The sequence below is a fragment of the Saccopteryx leptura genome, chromosome 1 (assembly GCF_036850995.1).
Source record: "Saccopteryx leptura isolate mSacLep1 chromosome 1, mSacLep1_pri_phased_curated, whole genome shotgun sequence".
Classification (NCBI taxonomy): domain Eukaryota; kingdom Metazoa; phylum Chordata; class Mammalia; order Chiroptera; family Emballonuridae; genus Saccopteryx; species Saccopteryx leptura.
Window position 1 is genome coordinate 381219012 of NC_089503.1, and position 27371 is coordinate 381246382.

The following is a 27371-nucleotide window of genomic DNA, read 5'->3' on the forward strand; positions in this document are numbered from 1 at the left end:
TTTTTCTTCCCTGAGCCTTATAGAGTTCTTTTCTTCACTGAGAAACTTCAGTTTCTACTTTATTTCCATTTATTACTTTCAACATTAATCTCACCAAACAGTATATAAAATAGTTTAACAAATAAGCAAACAAACAGACCTTTAGACTGAGAAACACAACATGGCCCCAGTACTCAGATGCCGTTTGGCCATCCCTATCCAGCCCCTCCGTTCTTCCTCCAGAGGTGGCCACCAATCGAACTCGCGGAGAATCGGCAACTCCTTTTTCCCTTCCTCCCATCCTCCCTCCCTCCCTCCTTTTCTTCCTTCTTCCCTCCCTCCCTGCCTTTTATTAAGATTTTATTTATTGATTTTTAGAGAAAAGACAGAGAGAGAGAAAGGTGGAGGGAGGACTGGGAAGCATCAACTCATAATAGTTGCTTCTCGTCTGTGCCTTGACCGGGCGAGCCCAGGGTTTTGAACTGGTGACCTCAGCGTTCCAGGTCGATGCTTTATCCACTGTGCCACCACCGGTCAGGCAACTCGCTTTTCTTTATAGCTTTGCCACTTAGCATTTCTGCATTTTAACTTTGTTTTTTACCTTAATTTTTGGAACTTAGTTTAACAGACTTGCTGCTTTCACTCAGCAGGTGATTTCTGGGCTCCGACCCTGTGGGCTTTGTCCTGTTGAAGTGCGTGGCTGTGTTTGTTGGTATTCACTGCCGCATGGCACTACACGGTGTGCCTACCATTTGTTTATCCGATTTTACTGGCAATGAATATTTGGGTTATTCCAAGGGTTTTGCTATCATGAACATTGTTCTATGAACATTCTTGTGTGAGTCTTTGGGTGTACAGATGCAAAATCAACGACAGATGGATTAGGGACTTAAATATGGAAGGTAAAACTATGCAATGCTTTGGAAAATATATAGGAGACCATCTGCACGACCTCTGGAGTCCCAGTTGCTTCACTGTCTCACCAATGCCTGACTTTGTCAGGATTTTTCATTTTTACGAAGCTAGTGGGTATAATATGACATTTCCTTGGTATTTTAAATTCACATTTTCCTGAATATTAATGTTTACCACCTTTATATTTCTTTACTTGCCATCTGATTACTTTTCTTTTCTTTCTTTTTTTTTTTTTGCAAGAGAGAGAGAAAGGAAGAGAGATGAGAAGCATCAACTTGTAGTTGCGGCTCCTTAGTTGTTCATTGATTGCTTTCTCATATGTGCCTTTGTGCCTTGACTAAGGGGCTCCAACCGAACCAGTGACCCCCTTGTCCAAGCCAGCGACCTTGGGCTCAAGCCAGCGACCCTGTGCTCAAGCTGGTGAGCCTGCGCTCAAGCCAGGTGAGCCCGCACTCAAGCTGACGAACTTGGGATTTGAACCTGGGACCTCTGCCTCCCAGGTTGACACTTTATACACTGCGCCACCACTGGTCAGGCTGATTACCTCTTCTTAAAGTACCTGTTGGGTTCTTTTGGCCATTTTTATATTAAGTTGTTTGCTTTTCTATGAATAATTCATAAAATTTCTTTAAATATTTGGAATACAGTACTAACTTTTTTGTTTTGTTATATGGGTTGAAATTTTTTTCTTCCACTTTGCGGCTTGTCTTTTTACTATATTAATGTTACTTCGTAGAGGAACAAAAAAGTTCCTAACCTAGTCAAATGTACCATTTTTTTCCTTATGGCTTATACTTTCTGAGTCTCATTTAAAAAGTTCTTTCTGCCTGACCAGGAGGTTTGACCGTGGATAGAGCATTGGATTGGGATGCAGAGAATGCAAGTTCGAAACCCCAAGGTCACCAGCTTGAGCACAGGCTCATCTGGCTTGAGCACAGGGTCACTGGCCTGAGCCCAAAGTCACTGGCTCGAGCAAGGGGTCCTTCGCTCTGCGGTAGCCCCCTGGTCAAAGTACATATGAGAAAGCAGTCAATGAACAACTAAGGTGCCACACGAAGAATTGATGTTTCTCATCTCTCTCCCTTCCTGTCTGTCTGTCCCTATCTGTCCCTCTCTCTGTCTCTGTCACACACAAAAAAACTTCTTTCCTACACAGAAGTCATCCAGATATTTTCTCCAAACATTTGATGAGCTTTGGTTTCCGTATTTAGATCTTTAATCCATCTGCACTGATTTTCTGGTTGGTGTGAGGTAGAGGTCAATTGCAGTGATTTTCCCATAAGAATCACTAAGTACCCCAGTCCCACCTATGGACAGTCTGCCCTTCCTCCCGCTCGCCAGTACTTGCTATGTCAAATAATGTCCACATCTGCATGAGTCACTTTCCCTTGTAGGTCCTCACAAACATAATTTTTGATGGTATGATTTATGTGAGCCTAAACTTGGCATTAAAATTTTCATTTTTATTCACACATCGAAGTGCTACATTTGACTTGGTATAATTATATTAACCTATGATCGATGTACAATCTCACAGCCCGAAATTTCTCTCAATCATTCCAAGAAAGCCAAAACACAAAGTTTCGTGTGCCTCTAAAGCCAGCCTTCAACAAAGTTACAGATATTGATCGACTTACAACCTATGCAACTTATGACCACAATCGCTAGCCACGACTGCTCCGCGTCTGGCAGCGCAAGCGTTGCCCAGCTGGGCATACGACAGTGCAGACCAGCTTCTGGCAGCACTACTATCTCTGTGTGCACCATTTCAACTGTTATCCCAGACTCAGTACAGCAATTTGTGTTTTGTGTCTTGGATATTTTTCATCAAACCCCTCCCAAGATGTCTACCAAGAGGAAATTGTCTTTGTCTACGCCTCAGCCTGCCAAGAAGGAAAGAAAGGCCATCGATCTCGACACGAAAATGAGCACAGGCTCATCCGACTTGAGCATGGGTTCACCAGCTTGAGTGCAGGGGCACTGGCTTGAGCGTGGGATCATAGACATGACCCCATGGTCGCTGGTTTGAGCCCAAGGTCACTGGCTTGAGCAAGGGGCCACTCGCTCTGCTGTAACCCCCTGGTCAAGGCACATATGAGAAAGCAATCAATGAACAAGTACAAAGGAGGAAAGAAAGTGAATGTGATCACACATGTTTATGAAAAAACCAACTCCGGTAACCCCAACTGCTGCCTCAGATGACGACATCAACGATCCGCAGCCAAGCACCAGTGGCCAATAAAATGTTTTGTACATGTTTATATATTTTGATATGTTTTGCAATTGGGAAAATGTTTCCTATGGTATTTTTTACACCTGTTTTTTGTATTTTTTGTATGCACCTGTATTTTGTAATTTTGTATGTTTTGCAAATATTAAACCAGTTGTACTGGTAATGCAGTGTTTTACTTAAACCTGATGAATGTAAAAATAAGAAACAAAATGGTGTAGAGATGATACAAATGGCATCAAATGAACAAAGAAAATTATAATATATAACAATAATGAAAGAAAATTATGATAAAATATGACTTAAAGATTTTTATAACATCATTTCATAGTACTGTACATATAGCCTACTCAACTTACGACCAACTCATGTTACAACTGGTCTGTCGGAACCAATCATGGTCGTAAGTCGAGCACTAGCTATATTTCTAAATATTCCCAAATCTTAAAATGGGCTATCAACATTCTTTTTAGTATTTACTCCTTCTATTCTGGTATCGAGCTCTCTATTTCAGATACTTAATCCCCCCTTCAACCAGAGCATTTCTGCATCTCTTAAATAAAATTCTGCATGGTTTATGTCCGTTATGTAATGCAATTTAAAAATTAAACACCACCGTGACCAGGTGGTGGCACAGTGGATAGAGTGTCAGACTGAGATGCAGAGGACCCAAGTTTGAAACCCTGAGGTCGCCAGCTTGAGTGCAGGCTCATCTGGTTTGAGCAAGGCTCACCAACTTGAGCCCAAGGCCACTCAGCTCGAGTAAGGGGTCACTTGCTCTGCTGTCACCCCCCCTCCTTCCATCAAGGCACATATGAGAAAGCAATCAATGAACAACTAAGGTGCTGCAACAAAGAGTTGATGCTTCTCATCTCTTTCCCTTCCTATCTGTCTGTCCTTATCTGTCCCCCTCTCTGTCTCTCTGTCTCTGTCACACACAAAAAAAAATTATAATTAAATACCAAGAAGAGTCATACCAAAAATTTTGTCTATCGAAGCATTTGAAGGCAATGTGCAATTAAACACAGTGAACTGGCGTTTTAAACGCTGTGGGATGTCATTGCGGCCGCCCCCCGGGTGGATCATGGCCGCGATGAGCTGCACGTCAACGATAGTGGTGAAGTCCCCGGGCTTGTCCAGGCTGTACATCCCTTCCATCTCCATCATCTGCCGCACGATCTCGTTCGTGATCTGAAAGGCCACACAGTGACATTTTTGTAACGTATCATTAGCATATTCCTCCATAACTCCTCTGAGACACGACAGATGAGAAGGACATATATTCAGCTCTTATCAATGAAATGTTTATAAATGTTGATGACCACCTATAAGGTTATTTGATGTAAACAATCACCCACAAACTCAGAACCATAAGGTAAACAGGTCTGGAGCGAGTCCAGTGTGATCTTCATCACATTGCTAAAACCAATTTCCAAGTAATTTATAATAGATAGGCGACTTATGGGACAGTTGGTACAATTACCACAGTACCCAGAGTTCCCAGTTATACTACAGATATCTTTCACACTCAAAATTCACCACTTCAAAGGACTTCCGTCAGAGTGTTGGGCGGCTTTACTCCTGAGCTTTCAGTATTGTATTACTGAATGCTTGTTGTTTCTGTTTTGTGTCCTCATCTCACCTTTTCTGCAGATTCTAATGTCGCTAAAACTCCCCCCTCCCTTATTGAAAATGTTCCCTCTCTTGGTTTCAGAGGCTCAGTTCTTTCCAGGTTCATCTCGTGACTCTGGGTAGCACCCTAAGCGCTCTTTCTCAAGCCTACACCCCTAGAACCTCAACTCTGGAACCCCAGCTTCAGACCCACACGGGTACATGGACCCAGACCCCTGCAGCATCTCCTAGCAGACGCCGGGCAAGCACCTCCAGCTCAAACGCCTCACGGGGGACTCCCAGGTGTCTGGCGCTGTCTTCATGGAGCATGCATACATGCTCGTGTCTTCATGGAGCACGCATACATGCTCGTGTCTTCATGGAGCACGCATACATGCTCGTGTCTTCATGGAGCACGCATACATGCTCGTGTCTTCATGGAGCACGCATACATGCTCGTGTCTTCATGGAGCACGCATACATGCTCGTGTCTTCATGGAGCACGCATACATGCTCGTGTCTTCATGGAGCACGCATACATGCTCGTGTCTTCATGGAGCACGCATGCATGCTCGTGTCTTCATGGAGCACGCATGCATGCTCGTGTCTTCATGGAGCACGCATGCATGCTCGTGTCTTCATGGAGCACGCATACATGCTCGTGTCTTCATGGAGCACGCATGCATGCTCGTGTCTTCATGGAGCACGCATACATGCTCGTGTCTTCATGGAGCACGCATACATGCTCGTGTCTTCATGGAGCACGCATACATGCTCGTGTCTTCATGGAGCATACATACATGCTCGTGGCGGGAGAGAAAGCGTACATGCGTATGCATGTAAACAAAGTGGTATATTATAGGTCTTTGGGGGAAAATTAAGCAGAGAGAGGAAGTAGGCAGTGCTCAGGGGTACAATGGAATATGGGGAGTAGGGGAGGCCTCCCCTCACATGGTCTATAAGCAAAGACTTGAAGGGCGTGAGAAAGGCAACCATTCACACACCTAAGGGAAGGGCACTCCAGGCAGAGTAAACGGGAGATGCAGAGGTGCTGAGTGGCATTTACAGTCCATAAGTCTCGAGCAGGATTTTGAGCAGAGGAGCGTGTCATGTTACGTGTGTCATGTTTTAATTGGTTGCCACCTTGAGAACACATTGAGAGGGGCAAGGGAAACAGGGAAGCAACACGGAGACGTTTGTGATGGTCAAGGGGAGAGGTGGTGGTTGGCACGGGTTAGCGGTGGAGTTGATAAGTGGTCAGATCTTGGCTGTAGCTTGAAGGAAGAGCCAAGATGGTTTTCTGAGAAACCGAATGCAGCCTTGCTGTTTCTTGAGATGGAGATCAGTGCTGCAGGGGCAGGTTTCGGGGGTCACAGGAATTTGGCTCTGGACGTGTTAAGTTTGATGAGATCCAACTCGATATGCCTAGTTGGATACATGGGCCTGAAATTCAGGAGCTCTTCTGTGTACAGAGGATATCTAAATATGCTTCCCCTCTCCTCGCCTTGCAGGAACTGCTGAGAGGGCTGTCTGCCTTGGGGCCCTGCCGAATGGGGGAGAAAAGGGAAAGGAAAAAGAAAAAGCACCCTAGGAGACTCTGGCCCCAGAACGCCACCTGCATGGACGTGCACCTTGGGTCACACAGCCGGGCGGGCCCCCAGAATGCCACCTGCATGGACGTGCACCTTGGGTCACACAGCCTGGCGGGCCGGGGACTCCCAGGCCTGGGCTATGCTCTGATCCTCCAGTAAGCCCCTAAGGATCTGGCAGAAGAAAACTCAACACCCATCTGGGGGAGGGCACATCCATCCCCGGTTTCAAGAAACAGCCACAGATAATTTTTCAAGGGCAACAACCTGCCAAGCAGCCAATGATACATCCAGAGACAGGCCGGTTTGAACCTGAACAGGAGCTATTAAAATCATAAAGAGCAGAACTGGGCCCGCATTGACTTCACACGCCTTCATTGACAGACACAGAGATCAAAACAACCATGTTGAACATGTTTAAAGAAGTAGACAACAAATGTGAAAATATATGCAAGGAATAGAACATTATTTTAAAAATCACAACATTTTTGAAAAAAAAAAGAATCAAATAACTAGTAACCAAAATTAAAACTCAATTTTTAAAAATGTGAGAGTAAGTTGTACAAAGCAGAGAAGAAAATTAATGAAGTGGAAGACAGAGAGGGGAAATAATCTTAGAAGAATGCTTTCCAACTGCTTTTCCGTGGACTGCTGTGCCAGAAATTTCATGCTGGTGTGCAGAAGAATTAACCACCTTGATCCTTGGCCATTTGGCTCAGCAGTAGAGCATCGGACTGGCATGTGGAAGTCTCAGGTTCAATTCCTGGTCAGGACACACAGGAGAAGCAATCATTTGCTTCTCCACCCCTCCCCCTCCCTCTTCTCTCTCTCTCTCTTGCTCTCTCTTCCCCTCCTGTAGCCATGGCTCGAATGGTTCGAGCAAGTTGGTCACGGATGCTGAGGATGGCTCCAGGGCCTCTCCTCAGGCACCAAAATAGCTTGGTTGCTGAGCAACAGAGCAGAAGCCCCAGATAGGCAGAGCATCACCCAATAAGGGGCTTGCCAAGTGGATCCCAGTCAGGGCACATGCAAGAGTTTGTCTTTGCCTCTCCGCTTCTCACTTAATAATAAAAAATAATTAACCATCCTGATGTTGTATGAAGATTATAGACCTAATAATCTTAGTCAAATCTGCTTATGCTCATGGTGATTTCTGTTTTAGTGGTCCCTGAAATACTTCTCCTATTTTCACGGGTCCCCAGTGTAAAAAGGTTGAAAACCACTGATCTAGAACATAAGCACTAGAGAGAGAAAAGGATGGGATGCATGGAAGAGAACCACAGAGACACAGAGGGCAGAGAAGAAAGTCTTCACATCTGGAGTCTGAGAAAAGAGGAAAGATAGTGAGGCAGAAGCAGTATTTGAAGAGATAAGGACTAGGAATTTTCTAGAACTGATGAAAGACACCAAACCACAGACTCATGAGTCCCAGTGAATCCCAAGCAAATAAATACAAGTAAATCCACACCAAGAAACATTATTTTAAAGAATAAAAAATACAGTAAAGTACGGTAAAGAGAAAGTCTTAGTAGCAAGTGGAAAGAGGCAGATTAACCACAGAGGTGCACTGCGTAAGTGGTAGCCAACTTCTCAACAGCAATGAGGAAAACGGAAAACAGAAATAATATATTCAACATGATGGGGAAAAAAAATGCTCACCTAGATTTTTACATCCTGCAGCGGTGTCTTTCGCATAAACAAGATGAAATAAAAATATTTGCAGACAAACAAAAACTAAGAATTGGTCATTAAAAAACCTTCTCTAAAGGAAATTCTAAAAGCAGAAGGAACATAATACCAGAGGAAGGCCCAAGATGCAAAAATAAGTCAAGAGCAAAGAAAGCGTTAAATGTGTGGGCAATGCAAATGAAGAGTGGCCATATTTTTAAAACAGTAAAAATAATGCCTCGTGGGGTTGTTTTAAAAAGAGATACATAGACTTAAAACAAAAATCAACAAGAAAATGGTAAGTCAGGAGAAAGATAAAGGAATTGAAGTGTTCAAAGGTCACTGGACATGCAAGATGAAAGTTAACGGTTGGTTATCTTTATTCTGACTGCCTGTGTATGCAGGAGGCGCTGTCTCAGGTAATCACTGGAACACAGAAATTAAGTACAGTATACAGATATTGATAATAGACACAAGGGAAAAACTGTTTCCCCAGAGAAACAGGAAGAAGCTGCAGCACCGCTATGCTCAGCTGAGGGCGAGGAAATGGAGGTGTTGGGAGCCCTGGAAAAAGAAAAAAGCATGAAATAGTCGTTTCCCAGAGCAGGAGTCTAAGCGGACCCAGCACAGGAACAGACAGGACGAAGATATGAAACGTGAGACACGCAGTGGGATGGTTGGGCAGCACGAAGAGCTCAGCGGAGACCCGTGACCACGATTCCAACGCGAAGCCAGGCTTGGTTTTCTCCACCCCGTTTGGCGGCCCAGGTGCAGGTGGGCGGACAGGGCGGTGAGTGCGCGAGGCGACCGCGCGGAGGGCGCATGCTGCAGCGGTCACAATGGCGGTTCCGGGGTTTTAGCTGGGAGAAGAAGTGTGGAAATGACAGGAAGTGGGGGATCGCTTCTTGATGGCAGGAAAGATGGAGAGTAGCTTGACCTGCAGCCGGGGCAGCAGAGGGAGTGAGCTACAGTGAGTGGACACAGTCACTGGAGACCGAAATGCCAGAAACTGAGATAGCAAAGGAGTCACACTGACGACGACCACGTGTAGGGTCTGGCTGCATGAACGAGCCACCCAGACAGGGTGGAAGGCACGGTCATCGGAGGAGGCCGGTCAAGGGGCTAAGGGGCCACGATCCGGCAGGTAGGTATTGGCATCACCAAGGGGCAGGAGAGCAGGCTGCATAATTTGCAGGGCCCGAGGCAAAATGAAAATGCAAACCTTCTGACTAAAAAAATCATGAAGAATTTCAAGATGGTGACAACAGAGCGTTAAGCCAGACGCAGGACCCTTTGGAGCGCCAGTCCCTGAGGGACGGCATAGTTCACACTCCCACGAGGCTGGGCCCGGTGACAGGGACAGTCCTGGGAGAGCAGCAGTGATCAGGAACTGAAATCTCCGGGGAAAGAGGGGTGAACACAGAGGCGACAGCAGCAGGGGCAGAAGCTCAGAGGACAGGAGGTCAGGGAGAAGGGCAGTGAGAAGCAAGGACACCCCGCCCTCCGGGCACAGGCAGTCTGCAGGGGACGTGGTGACCTGAGTTTCCATGAGAGCATGAGGTGATGGGCAAGTTCACAAGGCTGAATTTATAGTGACTTTTGTGGGTGAACCGTGGCGTCCAGGATCACACAGAGAGGAGTGGGGAGGCAGGAGATGAGGTCACAGCTGTCGGGGGATTCTCTGGGTGACAAGGACTGGAGTCCTGACTGCCCAACGGTGTCTCGATGAACGGGGATAAAGGGCGGGATGGGGAGGGCCCTGGCAGCTGGGGGGGGTGGGGTGCCGACCGGGCTGCACGCAGAGCCAGGGAGAGAGGCTGGGACCTCACAGGGAACAGGCAGGACTGCAGCGGCACCAGTGAGGTTCCCTCACAGGGAACGACTCTGGGACTGACAGATGCTCACGACAAGAACAGTGGTGTGCGGCAGAGTTATAAAAACCAAGTGTTTTCTAAGTCTTCTCCGAGAGCATTCAGAGGCAGAGGCAGAGGCAGGAGAACAGGGGGAAACCCTGGGGAGGGGAGGGGAGGGGAGGGTAGAGGAAGGGAGGGGAGGGGAGGGGAGGGGAGGGGAGGGCAGAGGAAGGGAGGGGAGGGGAGGGGAGGGCAGAGGAAGGGAGGGGAGGGGAGAGGAGGGCAGAGGAAGGGAGGGGAGGGGAGGGGAGGGGAGGGGAGGGCAGAGGAAGGGAGGGGAGGGGAGAGGAGGGCAGAGGAAGGGAGGGGAGGGCAGAGGAAGGGAGGGGAGGGGAGAGGAGGGCAGAGGAAGGGAGGGGAGGGGAGGGGAGGGCAGAGGAAGGGAGGGGAGGGCAGAGGAAGGGAGGGGAGGGGAGGGGAGGGCAGAGGAAGGGAGGGGAGGGGAGGGGAGGGCAGAGGAAGGGAGGGGAGGGGAGGGGAGGGCAGAGGAAGGGAGGGGAGGGGAGGGGAGGGGAGAGCAGAGGAAGGGAGGGGAGGGGAGGGGAGGGGAGGGCAGAGGAAGGAAGGGGAGGGGAGAGGAGGGCAGAGGAAGGGAGGGGAGGGGAGGGGAGGGCAGAGGAAGGGAGGGGAGGGGAGGGCAGAGGAAGGGAGGGGAGGGCAGGGGAGGGGAGGGGAGGGCAGGGCAGGGCAGGGCAGGGGAGGGCAGGGCAGGGGAGGGGCGGGTCAGGGCACTGGAATCCAGCAGCCAGAGCAACAGGAGGGTGTGTGGTGGGAGACCACAGGGGAAATTCAGGAAGGGAGAATGTTACTCTAACCGTGCAAAGAAAACTAAGAATTGTTGCTAGGCTCAGTAAGATGAAAGCGGTTGACAATTTTACATATGACTAAAAATACCGAATAAATATAATATCATCTGCAGGGGCTATTCTGGTCATACCTGATCTCCCCATTCATTAATGACGGGCATGTTGATGTCGTCAATAAATACAGTCATTTTCCTGCCTCCCGGGGGCCCGTAGGTGCTCCCCATTCGCTTGTCCACGTAGCTCTCGATCGTCCTCTGGAGGAAAGGAAAGGGTTCGTTTCACGGGTCAGAGCTCAAGCCACATTCTAAAAGTGGTGAGCACATTGCCCAGAGTAGAACGCAATCTACTTAACATGTATAAACATAATCGTGAAAATGCGTACTGTGAATTAAAAAAAAGTGTTAGAATGTTAATCATTAATTTAAGGTTAAAAGAGATACACTCAAAAGTTCGGGGTCAGCCTGAATGGTAGCTATTAATCCAAATTTCAGGCTATTAATAAACATTAGACTACTAATCCAAGTATGCTGTTTGGATTTGGCTTTCATCTCAGCCTTAAAGGGGTTAAATAACTGAATGCCCCCTGCAACACCATGTCTCTTGATACATATAGGTGTGCATGTATGTACTATATATATATATACATATCAATGTTTTCTACACATACGCATCTTTTCATACCCATCACTTAAACTATGTATTTAATATGTTGTCTACTACAACAAATGATGAGTTTTACCTGAAACATCATTGGCTCCGTGGCAGATGAAAAGTTTAGACTTTTGGATAGCTGTACTTCAGGATCGTATTTTTTCATATAGGCCTTAATCATTACGGTTTTTGCTGTTCCCTGCTCTCCTGTGAGCAACACAGCCTGCAATCACAGGATCACCACGGGGAACGGTGTTAGTATGATACAGGTTTACTTTTCACTGTCCTGTGGCTCTAGTGGCCAGTGTTTCATTCTATAAATTAATACAACTCACCTTTTAGAATTAACACCAGCACAAAAATATATCCAGTTTGAATTAAAGATGTAAAGGTAAGATGCATATTATAAAAGTGCTTGGAAGGAAGGAAGGGTAGATAGTAGTCACGCGACCACAGGAGTGCGGGGGGGGCTCTGTGGGCGGACACCCCCTTTCCTTAGCGGGCTGGGAGTCAGTGGTTGGGAGGATACGGAGGTGAAGTATATCCTGGGGCCAGGGCCCCATTCCCCAAACAATTTCCTCTCCCTGCCTGCAGCCCACGGCGGTGCTGGGATTTATTTTTCCTATCTGTAGTGCGTGAAAAGGGATGTGTCTCACACAGGGTTTGCAATCATCCAAGAATATCAAACTTACTTTATGTTGTTTTGCAATGGTGTCTATCAAAAAATTCGTTCTAATATTGTCAACATTTGGAACCAAAATTGATGAATACTCTGGAATACTGTCAGTTGGATAAAAATATGGCTGAAGTTTCTTATTCCAGTGCTCCCAATCACCTGTACAATAAGCAAAGATTGATTTTCATAAAACTGCCTTCTTCAAATGTCATCAGAACACACAGATGCACGTGCTATACACACGATCAACAGAATCAGAAAAACATTTAAAACGTTTTCCTAAAACATGTTTACACATGTTTATCTAACTTCTCATCTAATATCTGCTTAGCCAATATATGTGGCACTTGGTCATTAAATGCTTTGCATCCATACACAGTTTTCCAGTTGCTAAGTCATGCATCCAGAGAGGTCTGGCCTGAAACGCAATCCGCCTCGGCTAGAGGTGAGACCAGTGCTGTGCTCGGCACCTACTAGGAAAGCCGCGCCGACAGCAAGGATGGGAAAGACCAACTGGGATAACTGACAGCTGGACCAAGGACGTTTGTCATGAAGAACGGGAAAAACAAATCTGGCCCTAACACTACTGTAGTACAGAGTCCTCATACTCTGATTTAGAGTACTAGTGTAGTGATTGGTATTAGTGTTTTGTTTTTTTGTTTGTTTGTTTTGTATTTTTCTGAATTGAGAAGCAGGGAGGCAGAGAGTCAGACTCCCTTATGTGCCCGACAGGGATCCACCCAGCATGCCCACCAGGAGGCGATGCGCTGCCCCTCTGGGGCATTGCTCCATTGCAGCCAGGGCCATTCTAGCGCCTGAAGCGGAGGCCATGGAGCCATCCTCAGTGTCGGGGGTCAACTTTGCTCCGATGGAGCCCTGGCTGCGGGAGGGAAAATGAGAGATAGAGATAAAGGAGAGAGGGAAGGGTGGAGAAGCAGATGGGTGCCCTGGCCAGGAACCAAACCCAAGACTTCCACATGCCAGGCCGACGCTCTATCACTGAGCCAACCTGCCAGGACCCTGATTGGTATTATTGTTTAAATAATAATAATTACTACCACACTCCATTAGTTCTAAGAAAAAAATTTATTTACACATCTCTTGAATGATTCCTTACAATCACTGACTAACTTGGTCAGAGCTATTCATATTGTTACAATTTTTTTTTTTCTATGCAGTGAAAGGAGAGGAGGCAGAGACAGACTCCCACATCCACACAGCAAGCCCTCTATGAGGCAATGCTCTGCCCATCTGGACTTCTCGCTCCATTGCTTGGCAACTGATCTATTTTAGTGCCTGAGGCAGAGGCCATGAAGCCATCCTCAGGGCCTGAGGCCAACTTGCTCCAACTGAGCCATGGCTGCGGGAGGGGAAGAAAGAGATAGAGAGAGAGAAGGGGGGAGTAGAGAAGCAGATGGGTTCTTCTGTGTGCCCGGACCAGGAATCGAACCTGGAACATTCACACGCCAGGCCAATGCTCTACCACTGAGCCAACCGGCCAGGGCCTTTTTCCTGTTCTTTTGAGTTTGTGCATTAAAAAAAAAATACATTTGCTGTTTTGGCATTTTAGAAAGAATCAGAGAAAAATACAGTTTGTAGGAAGCACAAGGTTTTCTTCTCTGAGACTCAGAAGAACTGGGAGCTACTCTGGAAAAAGGCATCAAGCTCAAGGGCATCCTCCTTTCAGAGAGAGGTGAGCGGGGCCCTGCCACACACTGGCGACCAGGTCTGCTACTTGTCAGGAAGACCCGCATGTTTGGTTCACTCTCCACTTATTCTGACACTTCCAACAGGGAAGCTGCGGGACCGATATGTTCCTATAGCATGAAGAATGTGTGTTCTCCACACTGCGGCCTTTCCTTGTCAAGCATTAGAAAGTTGGTCATGTGAGAGGAATTGCTGGCTTATCTACACCAGTTTTCACTTGGGCCATTCCAAAAGGGAGACAAGAGTCCTGATGCCAGTTCGCAGCATGGCCAATATGCAAAATTAGACTACCCTATGACATTTAAAAATGTATTAGCAGTTATATTTATTCATAATTGGTTTAGAAGAGTGATGGAAGTTATACGTTTTCTCATTTAAAAAAAAAAATGTCATTTCACTTCAGGAATAAGTCACTGTGCTTACCATAATCAGTAACATAAAACTCATACATGGTTTGATTTGTGTCTTTAGGTATTTCTGGTAAGTCTAATTTGCTTCCATGACTTCGTAAAAAGACTTCAAGCTTGTTTCTGCTTTCCAATTCCAGAAGGGCTCCCAAACTCCACATTAGGCCAAACACAAATAATTTATGAAGATGTTCAACACATGAAATACCACCTTCTTCTTTGGAGGGGATTAAACCTTCCAGGAGAGTGAGAGACTGAAAATATTTAAAATATAATAAAATAAATGTTTATACTTAAATGTTTAAAATAAAATATATTAAAGCAGGGGTAGTCCACCTTTTATACCTACCACCCACTTTTGTATCTCTGTTAGTAGTAACATTTTCTAACCGCCCACCGGTTCCACAGTAATGGTGATTTATAAAGTAGGGAAGTAACTTTACTTTATAAAATTTATAAAGCAGCATTAAAGCAAGTTAAAGCGTATAATAATAATTACTTACCAAGTACTTTATGTCGGATTTTCGCTAGGTTTGGCAGAATAAATCTTTATAAAACAACTTACTATAGTTAAATCTATCTTTTTATTTATACTTTGGTTGCTCCGCTACTGCCCACCATGAAAGCTGGAACGCCCCCTAGTGGGCGGTAGGGACCAGGTTGACTACCACTGTATTAAAGGATACATTTAGAGAGAGGGAAAGAGACAACAAAGATATCTCCAGACATTGCTGGGTCCCTGTCCAACAACCAGCAGCATTCAGAAGAAAGGTCAGCCTGCTTCCGACTGGCTGCATGGTCTACAGAAGACGCTCACAGGAATCTGGAGGTGTGGCTTGTGGCTTCGACTCCCAGTTCATGGAACTAACATGTCAGTTGCCTGATCTGAAAAGCCAAAGCCTAGACTAGATGTTTTTTCTAAGGTAGTTTTCGATTCTAAAAGTTTGGTTACCCCAAACTTTCTAGACCAAGATTTTACTTTTATTTTTTTAAAACATTTTGCAGGATTCAGGCAAACTGTGGCCCCAGGGGCCAGCCACCTGTTTGGCAAATAAAGTGTTACTAAAACACAGTCACATTCATGGACATATTGTGTCTGGCTGCTTTTGCAATACAACAGTCTTGCTGAGTGGTTGAGACAGAGGGTTGCCGGATGCCTAGAATGTGTACTAGCTGCCCCTTTGAGCAGTGTGCTGACCCCACTGGGTATCAGAAAGAAACGTACCAACAGTAAGACATCTACTGTGCTTCAAAACAAAAGTATTTCAAGATAGGATTCCCACTTATGTTACACATTTTAAAGTAATCACTATTTATTTTGGCCTTATGTATTATTTCTAACCTACCCACTCTCACAGACTAAGAAGCACAGCACTAGGAGAGCTCACCCAGGGACTAGAATCAGGACAGCCCTGGATATCTATGCCTAGATTTGTTTTTCCCCCCTAAAGACTAATAGTGAAAACAGTAATGAAAAAAAGAAGAACACTAAAAACTACTTAGAGAATTGTGTAAAAGTTTCCCTGTCTGCGGCATATTAAATTTGCAAAGGCCAAGAACGCCATTCAAGTTTCCCTGATCGCCACCAGTTCCTTTTGTACTTTTCTGTAGATCAGCGGGCTTTGTTTATTTATCTGGTCTACTCTCGTTATTGGACACGCTTTCTGGGAAGGTCGCTAAGCTGGACTACGAGAAAGATAGCTCCTTCCTCTTCCACTGACAACCATCCCCTCGGAAGCGAAAAGAACTCAGAGATGGCAGTTCGAGCCATCGGCGAGCTCTTTAATAGGAATCCAGCCCCTCAGAGCCTTCCCAGCCGCGTGGTAGAAAGATATTTCTACCGCACGCGTTTCCCAGTTCAGACGGCTCTACACTGCAGCTGAGGAGAAAACCACCTCAAATCTAAGTAGCGGAGACACAAAAGAAATCTTACTTGCACAATATAGTTGCACTCCAGGAGCTGCATTTTGGGGTTGAGGCTCAGCTTCATGTAGGTATAGATATCATCAAATATTTTATCATACAGACTTTGGAACACAGAAGCTTCCTGGGCAGTGCGCTTCTTCAGCCACGCCTGCAGCGAAGAAACGGTCCCCGTGTATTAGGGAGGCGATGCGCGCGGAGGCACACCGAGCGCGCTCCCGCTTGCGCCCCCGCTCCCGCTCCGCGGGTCTCCCGTCCCCACCTGCAGTATCGGCCTCCAGTTGAGGGCGGAGCTGCTGATGTAGACCATGCCCATCCTAGAAACCGTGGCAGGCGAGGCATTCTCAATGTTGTGGACCTCAAACAGGAGCTTACAGTTAGGGGACATGGGGATGCGATCTCCGTTAGCTAACGTGAGCGTTTTATTGTCGTCCAACACAGAGTTTAAGTTCTCAATCCAAATGGCGTCCACAGGGCCATCTAAAATGAGGAAAATGTTTTCACCTGCAAATAATTAAAACAGAGCATTGCTTTTCACCAGCAAATAATAAACAACAGGAATTTAAGAAAATAACTGTTCATAACAAACTGGCGGGAACAAAGCTTGGTCACAAAGGAGGGCGTATGTGTACCTTTCTTAGCTTTCAGTGTTTTTCTCCACAGGGTAGAGAAAATCCCGTCTGTCCAGTCATTGGTGGCAGTGTCCAGCCTGCCGAACATCTGCGGCGCGGTGATCGCCTTCGGGTTCATGCGCATTTCTCGGTGAGGCCTGCCGCACTCGGTCAGCGCCTTCATCAGGATGGTTATAACAGCTGTCTTCCCGGAACCACTGGGCCCCAGAGTCATCAAGCCATGTCGTACCAGCGACGTCTCGTATAACTAAGCAATGAAACAAATCAATCAATCGGAAAACTCTAACCTGTAAGTCTCTTCCTGACATTCATAGCGTAGCGTGCTTAAATTGAAAAGGCTTTACTTAACTTTTTTTTTTTTTTTTGTCTTTTTGAGAGAGACAGGAACATCGAGCTCCTGTATGTGCCCTGACCGGGAAATTGAACTGGCAACCTCTGCACTCCGGGAGGATGCTCCAACCGACTGATCTGGCCAGGGCTTAGTTTATATTGATTTTTAGAGTCAGAAAGGGAGAGAGGGGAGGAGGAAGGGAAGCATTCGTTTGTTGTTCCACTCAGTCGTGCATTCTTTGCTTACTTCCCATGTGTGCCCTGACCACCGCTCAAACCCGCAACCTTGTCGTTTCAGAACCATGCCTTTAACCGACTGAGCTAACCAGGCTAGGGCTGAAAAAAAGCTTTTAATAAAGCTTTATTAAAGTAACTAGTTCACTATTAAAAAAAGATTTTTTTGTTGTTTTACTAGGTGTGGATAACAAATTAGCACCACGTTATAAAATCTGTGATAAAGTAATGACAATGTGGAACTTGAATTACATTTTGGAACTAATTCAGCATCAAGTTCTTGCTTCTCAAACCTTGTGAATTTTATTTTATGGTTTTATTCCTTGCGATTTTGTTTTGCTGATACACATTGAGCAGGTTTTCAACCTTCTGGGCTTGCAGTGTTCCGATATCGCCCCCTAGTGGTGGGAAGCAGCAACACAAACCATCGCAGTGAGGATCAAGTTAACACACCTGGCCTGGTCACCTCAAAGTATATCGCTGGAGGTGAGGACTCTTGTGCAAATGATCACACAGGGAGTGCTCTGAGGAGGAACTGAGGGGGCGGGGGAAGCAGGACGGGAATGGGTACAAGCCAAGTAATGTGTGATAAACTCCCAGGCCCAGTACAACCTGCTCTCTGTGACTGCCAGCAAAGTGGGTCCAGTTCTCCAGACGGGAGTGGGGAGTGTGGGTGAATGTATTAGAACAATGCAGAAGCTGAAGAAATTCGAGGAGACATACTGAAACACGGACAATGTCTGTTACAACATCCTCTCTATTGTTTTGTTAGTAAGAATGAAAAGTCAAAGGTCTCACCGCTGATCAGAGGCAGAATTTGAGGTCTCATAGCGTTTCAGATAGAAATACATCACTACTTAACCGGTAGTGCAAGAGCAGCAGAGACGCTGGCCATGCCGTTATTTTAAAGAGTAATGTCACATCAAAAGAGAACACAATGTTCTAGTCCTCCACTCACTGAGATGACTAGGATTTTAGTACTCAGTATTCTGTATGCACAACCTCTATAAAATGATGTTTCCCCAGAAATTAAAAAGTTTATAAATGGTTTCCAAAACATGGGTGATAAAAAAAGCTTTAACTTTTAAACTTTAAATATTTCCTTGTAAGATTTGGATCTGTTTCTTACACTTGCTCTTCTTACAATCTGGCAAAAACAGTAAGTCAAAATACAAAGTTTAATTTTGAAATGCAGTCTTTAACACTTTCCACCAATTTCAGCTCCTCCATATTCCAAAATCCTTTGGAAATACCCCCAAAGCATCAGCTTGCTGAGATTTAATCCTGCCTCTAGTTCGGCTTCTTAACTCTGGTGATAGTGGCTGTCACAGCAGGTGAAACGTGATGAACAGAAAAACATGAAGAGATGTGAAGGCCCTGGCTGGTTGGCTCAGTGGTAGAACGCTGGCCTGGCATGTGAATGTCTTGGGTTCAATTCCTGGTCAGGGCACACAGGAGAAGCATCCATCTGCTTCTCCACCCCTCCCCCTCTTGCTTCTCCCTCTCTCTCTTTTCCCCTTCTGCAGCCATGGCTCTAGTGGAGCAAGTTGGCCTCATGCCAGCTCCATGGTTCCATGGCCTCTGGCTCAGGCTCTAAGAAGAGTTCTGTTGCTGAGCAGTGGAGCGACACCCCAGATGGACAGAGCATCACCCCCTAGTGGGCTTTCCAGGTGGATCCCAGTCAGGGCACATGCAAGAGTCTGTCTCTGCCTTCCCTCCTCTCACTGAATTAAAAAAGAGAGAGAGAGAGAGAGAGATGCGAAGGTTCAGATTTTAGTGTAGGTGTGTGACATGTCCACACATGAAGTAGGAGCAAAGTAACACAACCAATTCCTTGGGCTCCGTGCCCCAGCCATGGGTGACTGCCTGATTGGTGCAAGCAGTCAACTGGGTCATCCCATCTCCCCGGGTTTTTATAATAATATCCCCTCCCAACCATTCTGGAGATTCTAGCTATTGCCCAACCTTCTTGCCAGGACTAAGTGCCTCAGTAAATTGTTACTTGTTTACTGTCAGACAGGGTACATCCAAGTCACCCTTCTAGGACCAACACATTCCCCTGAGGACACTTCTTGCATTGCTGTGTTTTAAATTTAGTTTCAACATTTACATCAAGTGCGACTAGTATCATGAGTTCATCTCTTAAAATGGTGATCTTTAAACACACGCTTATCACTGTACTGATTATGGATTAAAATTGCTTTACCTGCACAAGCTTGAGGTTCCAGGGTGGATGGTTTATCAAACCTTCTAACTGAACCTGGTTGGCTACTGCAGTTTGCAATTCCACATACGTACTACTGTCCAGCTGTAATCCTGGGAACAGGTCATTGATTAAGCTGAGGAACAGGGGTTCATCTTCATCAACCTACAGCAACACAGAATAAATGTACTCAGTCCGTCAGCAAATGTCCACCGGCCAGCTAGGAAGCACACAGCACTTACACTTGGTGCCTACAGACTCTCCTCACCAGACATGCTCCCTCTAGTCCTCGCTCCTGACACCCCACTGAATCCATGTTACCTATAGCATCGCCCTCAGAGTTCCTGGGCAGTCTACTGCTCCAAGGTTTGAGCTCATTACTTTATCATAAGAATGCTCCGCTTCTCACAGACAAGTGAGAAGTAACCTTAAATCATGCAATTAATAGTCCCAACTCCATGAAAACAGCATAGTCAGATTTCTTTATTTTTTTTTTTTCAAGTGAGAGGAAGGGAGATAGTGAGACAGACTCCTGCATGCGCCCCAACCAAGATCACCTGGCAACCCTTGTCTGGGGGCCTGATGCTCAAATCAATTGAGCTATTTTTAAAGCCTGAGGCTGACACTTGGATCAACTGAGCTATCCTCAGCACCCGGGACTGACATTTAAACCAATCAAGACACTGGCTATGAGAGAAGAGAGAGAGGGGAGGAGAGAAGCAGATGGTCGCTTTTCCCATGTGCCCTGACTGGGGATCGAACCCGGGACAACCATATGCCAGGCAAACACTCTATCTCCTAAGCCAACCAGCCAGAGCCAATATTTCTTTAAAGAAGGTAAATATCCATGGCCCTGCGACACTGGCTCACCCAGCATCGACTGGAAACCATCCGAGCAGCATTCTGACTTCTGATAAGCAGTTGGCTCGAGTGAACTGACCCCAGTCCTCCTTAGCTGTGTCTTTAATGCTCAGCTACCCCACTCACACCTGCTGCCCACTTCTGTTTCCCCTTGTTTTTCGGGGCTCCCCTGGTGCTTTCTGGAGTTCTTGCCTAGGAGTTGCGAGAACACCATTGTCTAAGGCAGGAGTCTCAAACTCGTGGCCCGCCGAACAATTTTGTCCGGCCCGCAGACTAATCCACGAAGTTCAAAATATTTTGGATAAAATTAAGTAAGCCTAGGGGCCTACTTGTATTTTTCATTTCTCTAGCATCCTAGCTAGATATTAGCTTAGTTAACAGCAGTTGTGATGCGAACTACAGTTTCTGGTCGTTTTGTGACACTGAGTAAACTGCATGTACGATTGTGCTTGTTGTACTGATTTTTTTTTGTTTTCAACTGCAGTGAGAAAAGTGTTGTTTAACAGTTGCCTTTTGTAGACCTAGTGCGGCCCGCCGAACGGCTGTGATCTTGCTCTGCAGCCCACATGCTGAGTTGAGTTTGAGACCCCTGGTCTAAGGGGAGCAGTGAGGTGTACTGGAAGGAGCAGAGAATTTGGCATCAGAAAGTCGTGTGGATTTTTGTTCCAGCTTCTCAGCTGAGCATGACTCTGGGTGGGTTCTCCAAACGCTTCGCGTCTTGGTTCCCTCATAAGTAAACGGCGATAAGCACACTCGCCACCCCGTCCCACAGGGCGGCTGAGACACAAGCAAGACAACACCCCTGACGAGGCTCTGCAATCGCAACGGACCACACACAGTGAAAGTCCGGACCACACACAGTGAAAGTCCGTGGTCAGTCTCTGTAACTACAATGGGAGCTTCCTGAGAACCGTTTCCTCACCCCCGCTCTCCCCAGGCATGGACACAACATCTAGCATAAAGCAGTGGTTTTCACACTTTTTCACTCGGGGTTGGGTAAAAAAAAATAGGAGAATTATTTCGGGAACCATACGGCAGAAATCACCCTGAGCATAAGCGAATTCGACTGAGATCCCTGGGTCTATACTCTTTATACATCAGGGTGGTGAACTCTTTTGCAGACCAGCACAAAATTTCTGGTGGGCAGGACTGGCATAGGGTCCTTTGAATAAATACCACATGAACCTGCCCACCCGCTCGCTAGTTCCAAACAGGCGGGCCTGCCACGATGTGAATGAAAGCAGTGTGTCATAACGGTCATAATCTTCACAGCAAACTTCTGATGCGGTTTTGGAAAACAGAAATAATGCTGATGTTTCGGGGAGACATCTCTGAGATAAGCTAAGCACGTACAGACAGGGCAAAAGGTTCTCGTGGTTCCCTGTGAGTCCTGATCCTCAGGTTTAGAATGTGCTAGTTACATCATGAATACCGGTAGAGTGCAGGGCTGCACGGGGCCGAAGCCCACCGGTGAGGCCTGTGTTACGGCACACCACTGACCAGAGGCTGCACTGCCCGCCACCTCGGTCACCCCGGCCGTGGGGACCCTCCCTTCTGGAAGCACGGTGGTGGACTCACACACCCACTGTGGCTGCAGTTTCTGACGCCTGCAGCCTAACGTGAGCCGACCCCCAACTTGTCAGCCAGGTGGAAAGAAACCGTGGCCTCCCGAAAGAGGAGAGAATTCAGAGGGGAAAGATACCAGTTTCGAAAGGTTCATATCTCTCAGTCCTCTCATGACAGTGCTTAGTTCGCTGTCCTCCGGTCTGGCTCTCTTCTGAGATCCGAGCGTCCTCAGTACAGATAGGATATTTCTCAGCCCAAAGTCATAATGAACCTGAGAGGGGAAAGGAGTATTTAACTGAAAAGCTGTCGATGCGGACCCGCCACACACAATAAGGTAGATAGATATCCTGAGATGTCTAGACGGTAATTTTGGAGCGCTGAGCTGCGGCGTTTCCGTAGCTGACTTCCCCCACCTTTCCTTTGCCTGAAAAATGATCATTCTCTCAGGCAAATCGAGCTGTACCGCGCAGCGCTCACCCTCTAAATCTCTACTGAGAGTAAGACAGTCTGATGCGGTCTGAGAGGCCAACAGTAGTGAGATTGAGCCGGTTCGCACAGGGTCGGCAGAGCCGATACCTAATGTTCTGTTGAGTTCGGCGAACCGGTTGTTAAAATGGCAGTTGTCATCAGGGTTCTCTCCAAGGTGGGTGCCTGGGCTGCCGCCCCATGTGGAAATCACAAATTTACACTCCTCACTCTTTTTAACATTCATCTGCGCAACAGTTCATTCCGTCCGTAGGTGAAAAACATTGCAAGTGAGGGCGCCAATCAAGAAGCAATATGGAAATGTCTTAAATAACAGTTTTATTGTTCTTTGTCAGGTAATATTTACTATTTTTTCATTACATTTAAAAAAAATTTTATAACATAATCTACTTTTGTGTACCTCTTTTATTGTTCTTAGTTAAGTATTAAATGCATGAAATAATAAACTACCTTTCAGTATATTGTGTTTTTTTTTATACTTTAAAACGGTCATTATGGCAGAGAACCGGTTGTTAAATTATTGAATCCCACCACTGGGCAAACAGATTTAAAATACACAACCAACAGGTTACACACTATATGACTCCATTGATATAACATTCTTGAAATAAAATGATAAGAGATGGAGGAAAGATTAGTGGCAGCAGAGGGTCAGGGATCTGGGACAGGAGTGGCCGTGGCCATCAAGGGGTTGCCGGAGGCTCCTGGGAGCGACAGAGCAGCTCTGTGTGTTGACTGTGCTGGTGGGTACACATGTATAATAGTACAACCGCACAGAACTACGCGCGCACACGCACTGAGAGCATACACAATCGCTGAAACCTTAGTAAACTCTGGGTTGTATCGATGTTATTGTCCTGTCCTTACAAGATGTCAACTCTGGAGGAAGTAGGGTGCTGAATACCTGGGCCCTCCCAGTACTTCTCTCTGCACCTTCTAGGGAATTTGTAATTATTCCAAAATAAGCAGGTTTGGAAAATACAGAACCAACAGGGCAAAGTAACTATAAATACATTTTAGGAAAGAGTCAGTGAGATTTTCCTTGTGCTTGCTGATTAGCATTTAACAAGGCAAAGTCGCAGAGTGAAAAACCAGGTTCTGTAGCTCGGGGGGGAAATGAATACACGAAGGTACCTGCTTAGTGAGCTGCTCCTCACAGAGTTTGTAAAGAACATAGAACTTCTGAGCCAAGATAACATTTTCAAGAAAACCACAGCTGGCAAGTTTAACTCGCATAATGATCTGAAAAAATTAACAGTGGGATATTCAACAACTTGTGTGAAAAACAAGGAAAGAACATTAATTATATTAGGCTTTAAAATCCCAGTGCATACCTGTCTATCAGGGACCATCATAGCAACAGTTCTAAACTGAATTTTTAAGTTTTCTGGTAGTTCCTGGCGCCCGGCATATCCAGGGTTCTAAAAGTTAAAATTATTTAAATTTTTAATTGTTGATATAAATTTTATTTCATGAATACAAATACATTTCAAATCCCTAATTCAGATTCTAAGGTGGCATTGATCTAAAAAACATTAGATTCATAAAACCTCCCTCTTGTCTCAAAAATGTGTACTAGTCCATTGATATTTATTAACATCATATCCCTTTCACACATTTCCATTTTCATGATACTCATGAAGATACACCATTTTGTAGAGCAAACACTAAGCATCTGTTTATCTACTGGTTAAGAAAATAAAAAATAAAATGAAAAAATAAATAAATAATTATGTTTGAAAATATGTTTCTGAAAGAAGAGAATTCGTGATTTTATACTGATTACATTTACTTAGGTAATTTTTATTTCCTCTCTTCAGTCAAAACTATAGAGTTCTTTGGCTGACAAAATGCCATATTAAAAACCCATGGTAGTGAAGGGAAAGAAAGACAAGAACGATGAGAAAAATGCTGGAAAGGACAAATGTAGAGGTGGGAAGGAAGCTAAGTCCTCATTAGTAGCTATAGGTTGAGGACAGGTTCGAGCAAAAAGTCTCAAGGGTAAGGTTAGGGTTCAGTGACAAGCCAGGCAAAGAAAGTCCGTTGTTTTAGGAAAGTACACTAAGTAAACCTTCACGTCCTGACTATGTATTGGGTACTGTCAATAGGCTAAACACCTTGCTAAATGCTGGGCATACAGAGATTTTTGATTGCCTATCAACACTCCTTTTCTCCTTCCTTATAGTCACAGAACCCCAGTTGCAAGGTGGAAGTATCACTATCCTGATTACAAACTACATTTCCCAGCCTTTGGCAGCTGGTGTGATTAAATGCTATACCGTCAGACACAGAGAAACACACTGTATAAAATAACCTCGTTGTTTGACGGGAGTTGATTCAATCAATTAACTGCAAGAAAACAGAGGCGCTTTTGTAGCATCTTAGGTCATAAGGTGACCTTGAATTTGGAAACCATGATGGAGTAGAAACACAAAAGAATCTTAAGAGAATAAATCCTTATGTGTTAAAGCCACTAATGTTCATGTCTCAATTATTCACAGCTTAATCTAGTATCTAAATGATATCTCCAATATTATTCTTAATCCAGAGAGAATGTTAAACTTCTTTTAAATGATTCTATGCCACAGTAATCACACTGAGTAAATGTCTTCATCCCATTTTCTAAGTTATAACTGATCACTTCAGGATTATTATTTACCCCAACAATTTTCCTGGATAGTTTTCCTTCTTACCATGAAACTTACTGAAAACTCTCCTTATTTTGCTTACTATCATTTATCCACTGGGACACTTACACCTCAGTACTTTGTGTATCTTGCAACTTTGAGATTCAACTGAGTGTAAAAACATATAAACACATTAAGTAAAACTGGGTCAACATTGACTTCACTTCTCCAATCCACAGAAACCCCTATTTATTCATGACTTTGGTCTTCCATCTATACACCATTGTACCTCAAAGCCCTGTCCTCCATCACATGGTAAATGACTCTGCCACAATTCTTTGGTGTGGGACCTTGCTAAATTATTTTGGAAATTGTAAATCACTTCCATCATCTTTCACTGTTTCAGAGAAAACCAAGCATAGAGTTAAGTAGTCCGGTGTTGATGTTAGGCAATAACACTTTCTCTAACTGGCTGTGCGCCTTGAGCAAGGTTTTAAATCTCTCTGTGCCTCAAATACCTCAGTTGTAAAATATCCACCAGGACTACACATCCCTGCCCCTTTGAACTTCGGTGTGGCCATGTAAATTGCTTTAACTAATGGTTGTGACTTGTGTCACTTCTGGACAGAAAGTCTAAGAGCCAGAGCATAATTCTTCATGTTCTCTTTTTCCTTTGCTACAGCAAGCAGCAGAGGTTGTGATGGTACCGGAGTAAGGACACACGAAATCAACCCTGCCCTCTCCACCCAATCCCATCAACAGAGAGAAACAAATCTTTGACATTTTAAGCCAGTGAGATTTGGGGACTGTAACTATAATACATAAAACATTTATCCTGCCTGACATAATACATAAAACATTTATCCCATTGCCTTATTAACAGTAGATATTATTATTAAGGTATTACTATTTTATCATCTGTCTGGGCTATTTTTACTATTCAAAAAAATATGATAAGAAAGAATAGTTCTTGACTCCTGGATAGTCAGTCATTTACCCACTAATAATAGATACTTTCTTCTACTTAAGTCTACAACAATTAAACCGATCAAACTGCATTTAAAACCTATGTTCTCACCATTGTTAAGAAGATTCCAAATTCTGGATTTAAATCAACACAATCACCATCTGAAAAAATGAACTGTTTTTTTCTCTCTTTTCTTGCTGTCAAAACAATATAAATTTGTTGGGCTGCCACTGATAAGACGGGCAATTCAATTCTGTTAAACTCATCAAAGCAGCCCCAAGAACCGGACTGTGCAAGACCTGGTATGAAAAACAGTTAATTTGAAAGCTTTTAATTCTTAATAGCAATCATTTCTCCAAAGCGCTCACAAATGATTATATATTGAAATACAATTTATATGAAGTTTCGTATCTGGCTATTTAGAAAGATAGGTTTAATTCCAGTGATGTAAAAGATGTTTCATTATTTGTACATCATCACCGAGATGATGAAAACGGTGCACTGTCAAAACGAAAGCATAAACTGGTCATTACACACTCAGGGGTGGCAACGGGTGATAAAACCTGATTGAATCTGGAAGGGCTACCTCCAGTGGGGAGCCGAAATGTTGGGGGAAACTGACAAAATAAGAAATGCCCTGTCTGAGTCGGATCACTCTGTTCCTTTCTTGTTAAAATGGGAGAAATGTCAGGAGGCCGGGTAAGACAGAGTTTGGCCAAAGGGACTTCCGTTTATTGCTTACAAAACCCAGCACAAAGACAGACCAGGATATTGTGAGCATCGCCCTTGTCTAACCTCTGAGGATGAAAACTTTCATTATCTTCAGCTGCAAGAAATCCTCTTCTTTCTTTTCTTATTGCCTCCTCCCCTCTAGTCTTCTTGTCTCCTTTGGGAATTTCCATTATACAGGTGTTGGAACTTATGTAGCTATCTCTATCACCTTAAGTGTTTTCTGTACAACTTTCCATTTCCTTCTGCAATGTATTCTCTTGGCTAGATATTCCAATTCAAGAGAGTTTTCTTCTTTTAAATTGAGTTTGTTAGGGTGACACTGGTCTTTTACTTTACATTTTTACTATCAAAGTTTTCCAGTTGTTATTTTTTTCATATCAGCGTATTTTTAAGCGGGTTTTACATGATAAATTCCTGACTCTCTGTAAGCTATTAATTTTTATTTATTTTGGAATTTTCTTCTGCTTCTCTCTTAATCAGTTTAGTGGTCAGGAGGTCTCTGCTGTTTGGGGTATCTCCCTGATTCCTTCAAATATTTTACGACACTTTGTTATCCCTGCCTATGTGTGCATCGCCTCATCCGGATGCAAAGTCCTGTTGGCAGGATGCACGTCTGCCTCTGGTGACTGGAGGGAAGGGATCGGAGATGCAGGAGAGG

General features: G+C 44.9%; 1 protein-coding gene across 1 annotated transcript in view; it reads right to left on the bottom strand.

Moving 5' to 3' along the window:
• The window catches only part of DNAH8 (dynein axonemal heavy chain 8), a 313181-nt gene that overhangs the window by 167933 nt on the left and 117877 nt on the right, over positions 1–27371 (bottom strand). The window contains exons 41-53 of the mRNA XM_066361430.1: positions 26093–26280; positions 23722–23808; positions 23522–23629; positions 22038–22172; positions 19478–19639; positions 16708–16954; positions 16338–16579; positions 16086–16226; positions 14169–14406; positions 12055–12197; positions 11451–11585; positions 10843–10965; positions 4102–4315 (exon numbers count right to left, since the gene is read on the bottom strand). Of these exons, the coding sequence (XP_066217527.1) occupies positions 4102–4315; positions 10843–10965; positions 11451–11585; positions 12055–12197; positions 14169–14406; positions 16086–16226; positions 16338–16579; positions 16708–16954; positions 19478–19639; positions 22038–22172; positions 23522–23629; positions 23722–23808; positions 26093–26280 (2163 nt within the window). The remainder of the gene's footprint in view (positions 1–4101; positions 4316–10842; positions 10966–11450; positions 11586–12054; positions 12198–14168; positions 14407–16085; positions 16227–16337; positions 16580–16707; positions 16955–19477; positions 19640–22037; positions 22173–23521; positions 23630–23721; positions 23809–26092; positions 26281–27371) is intronic.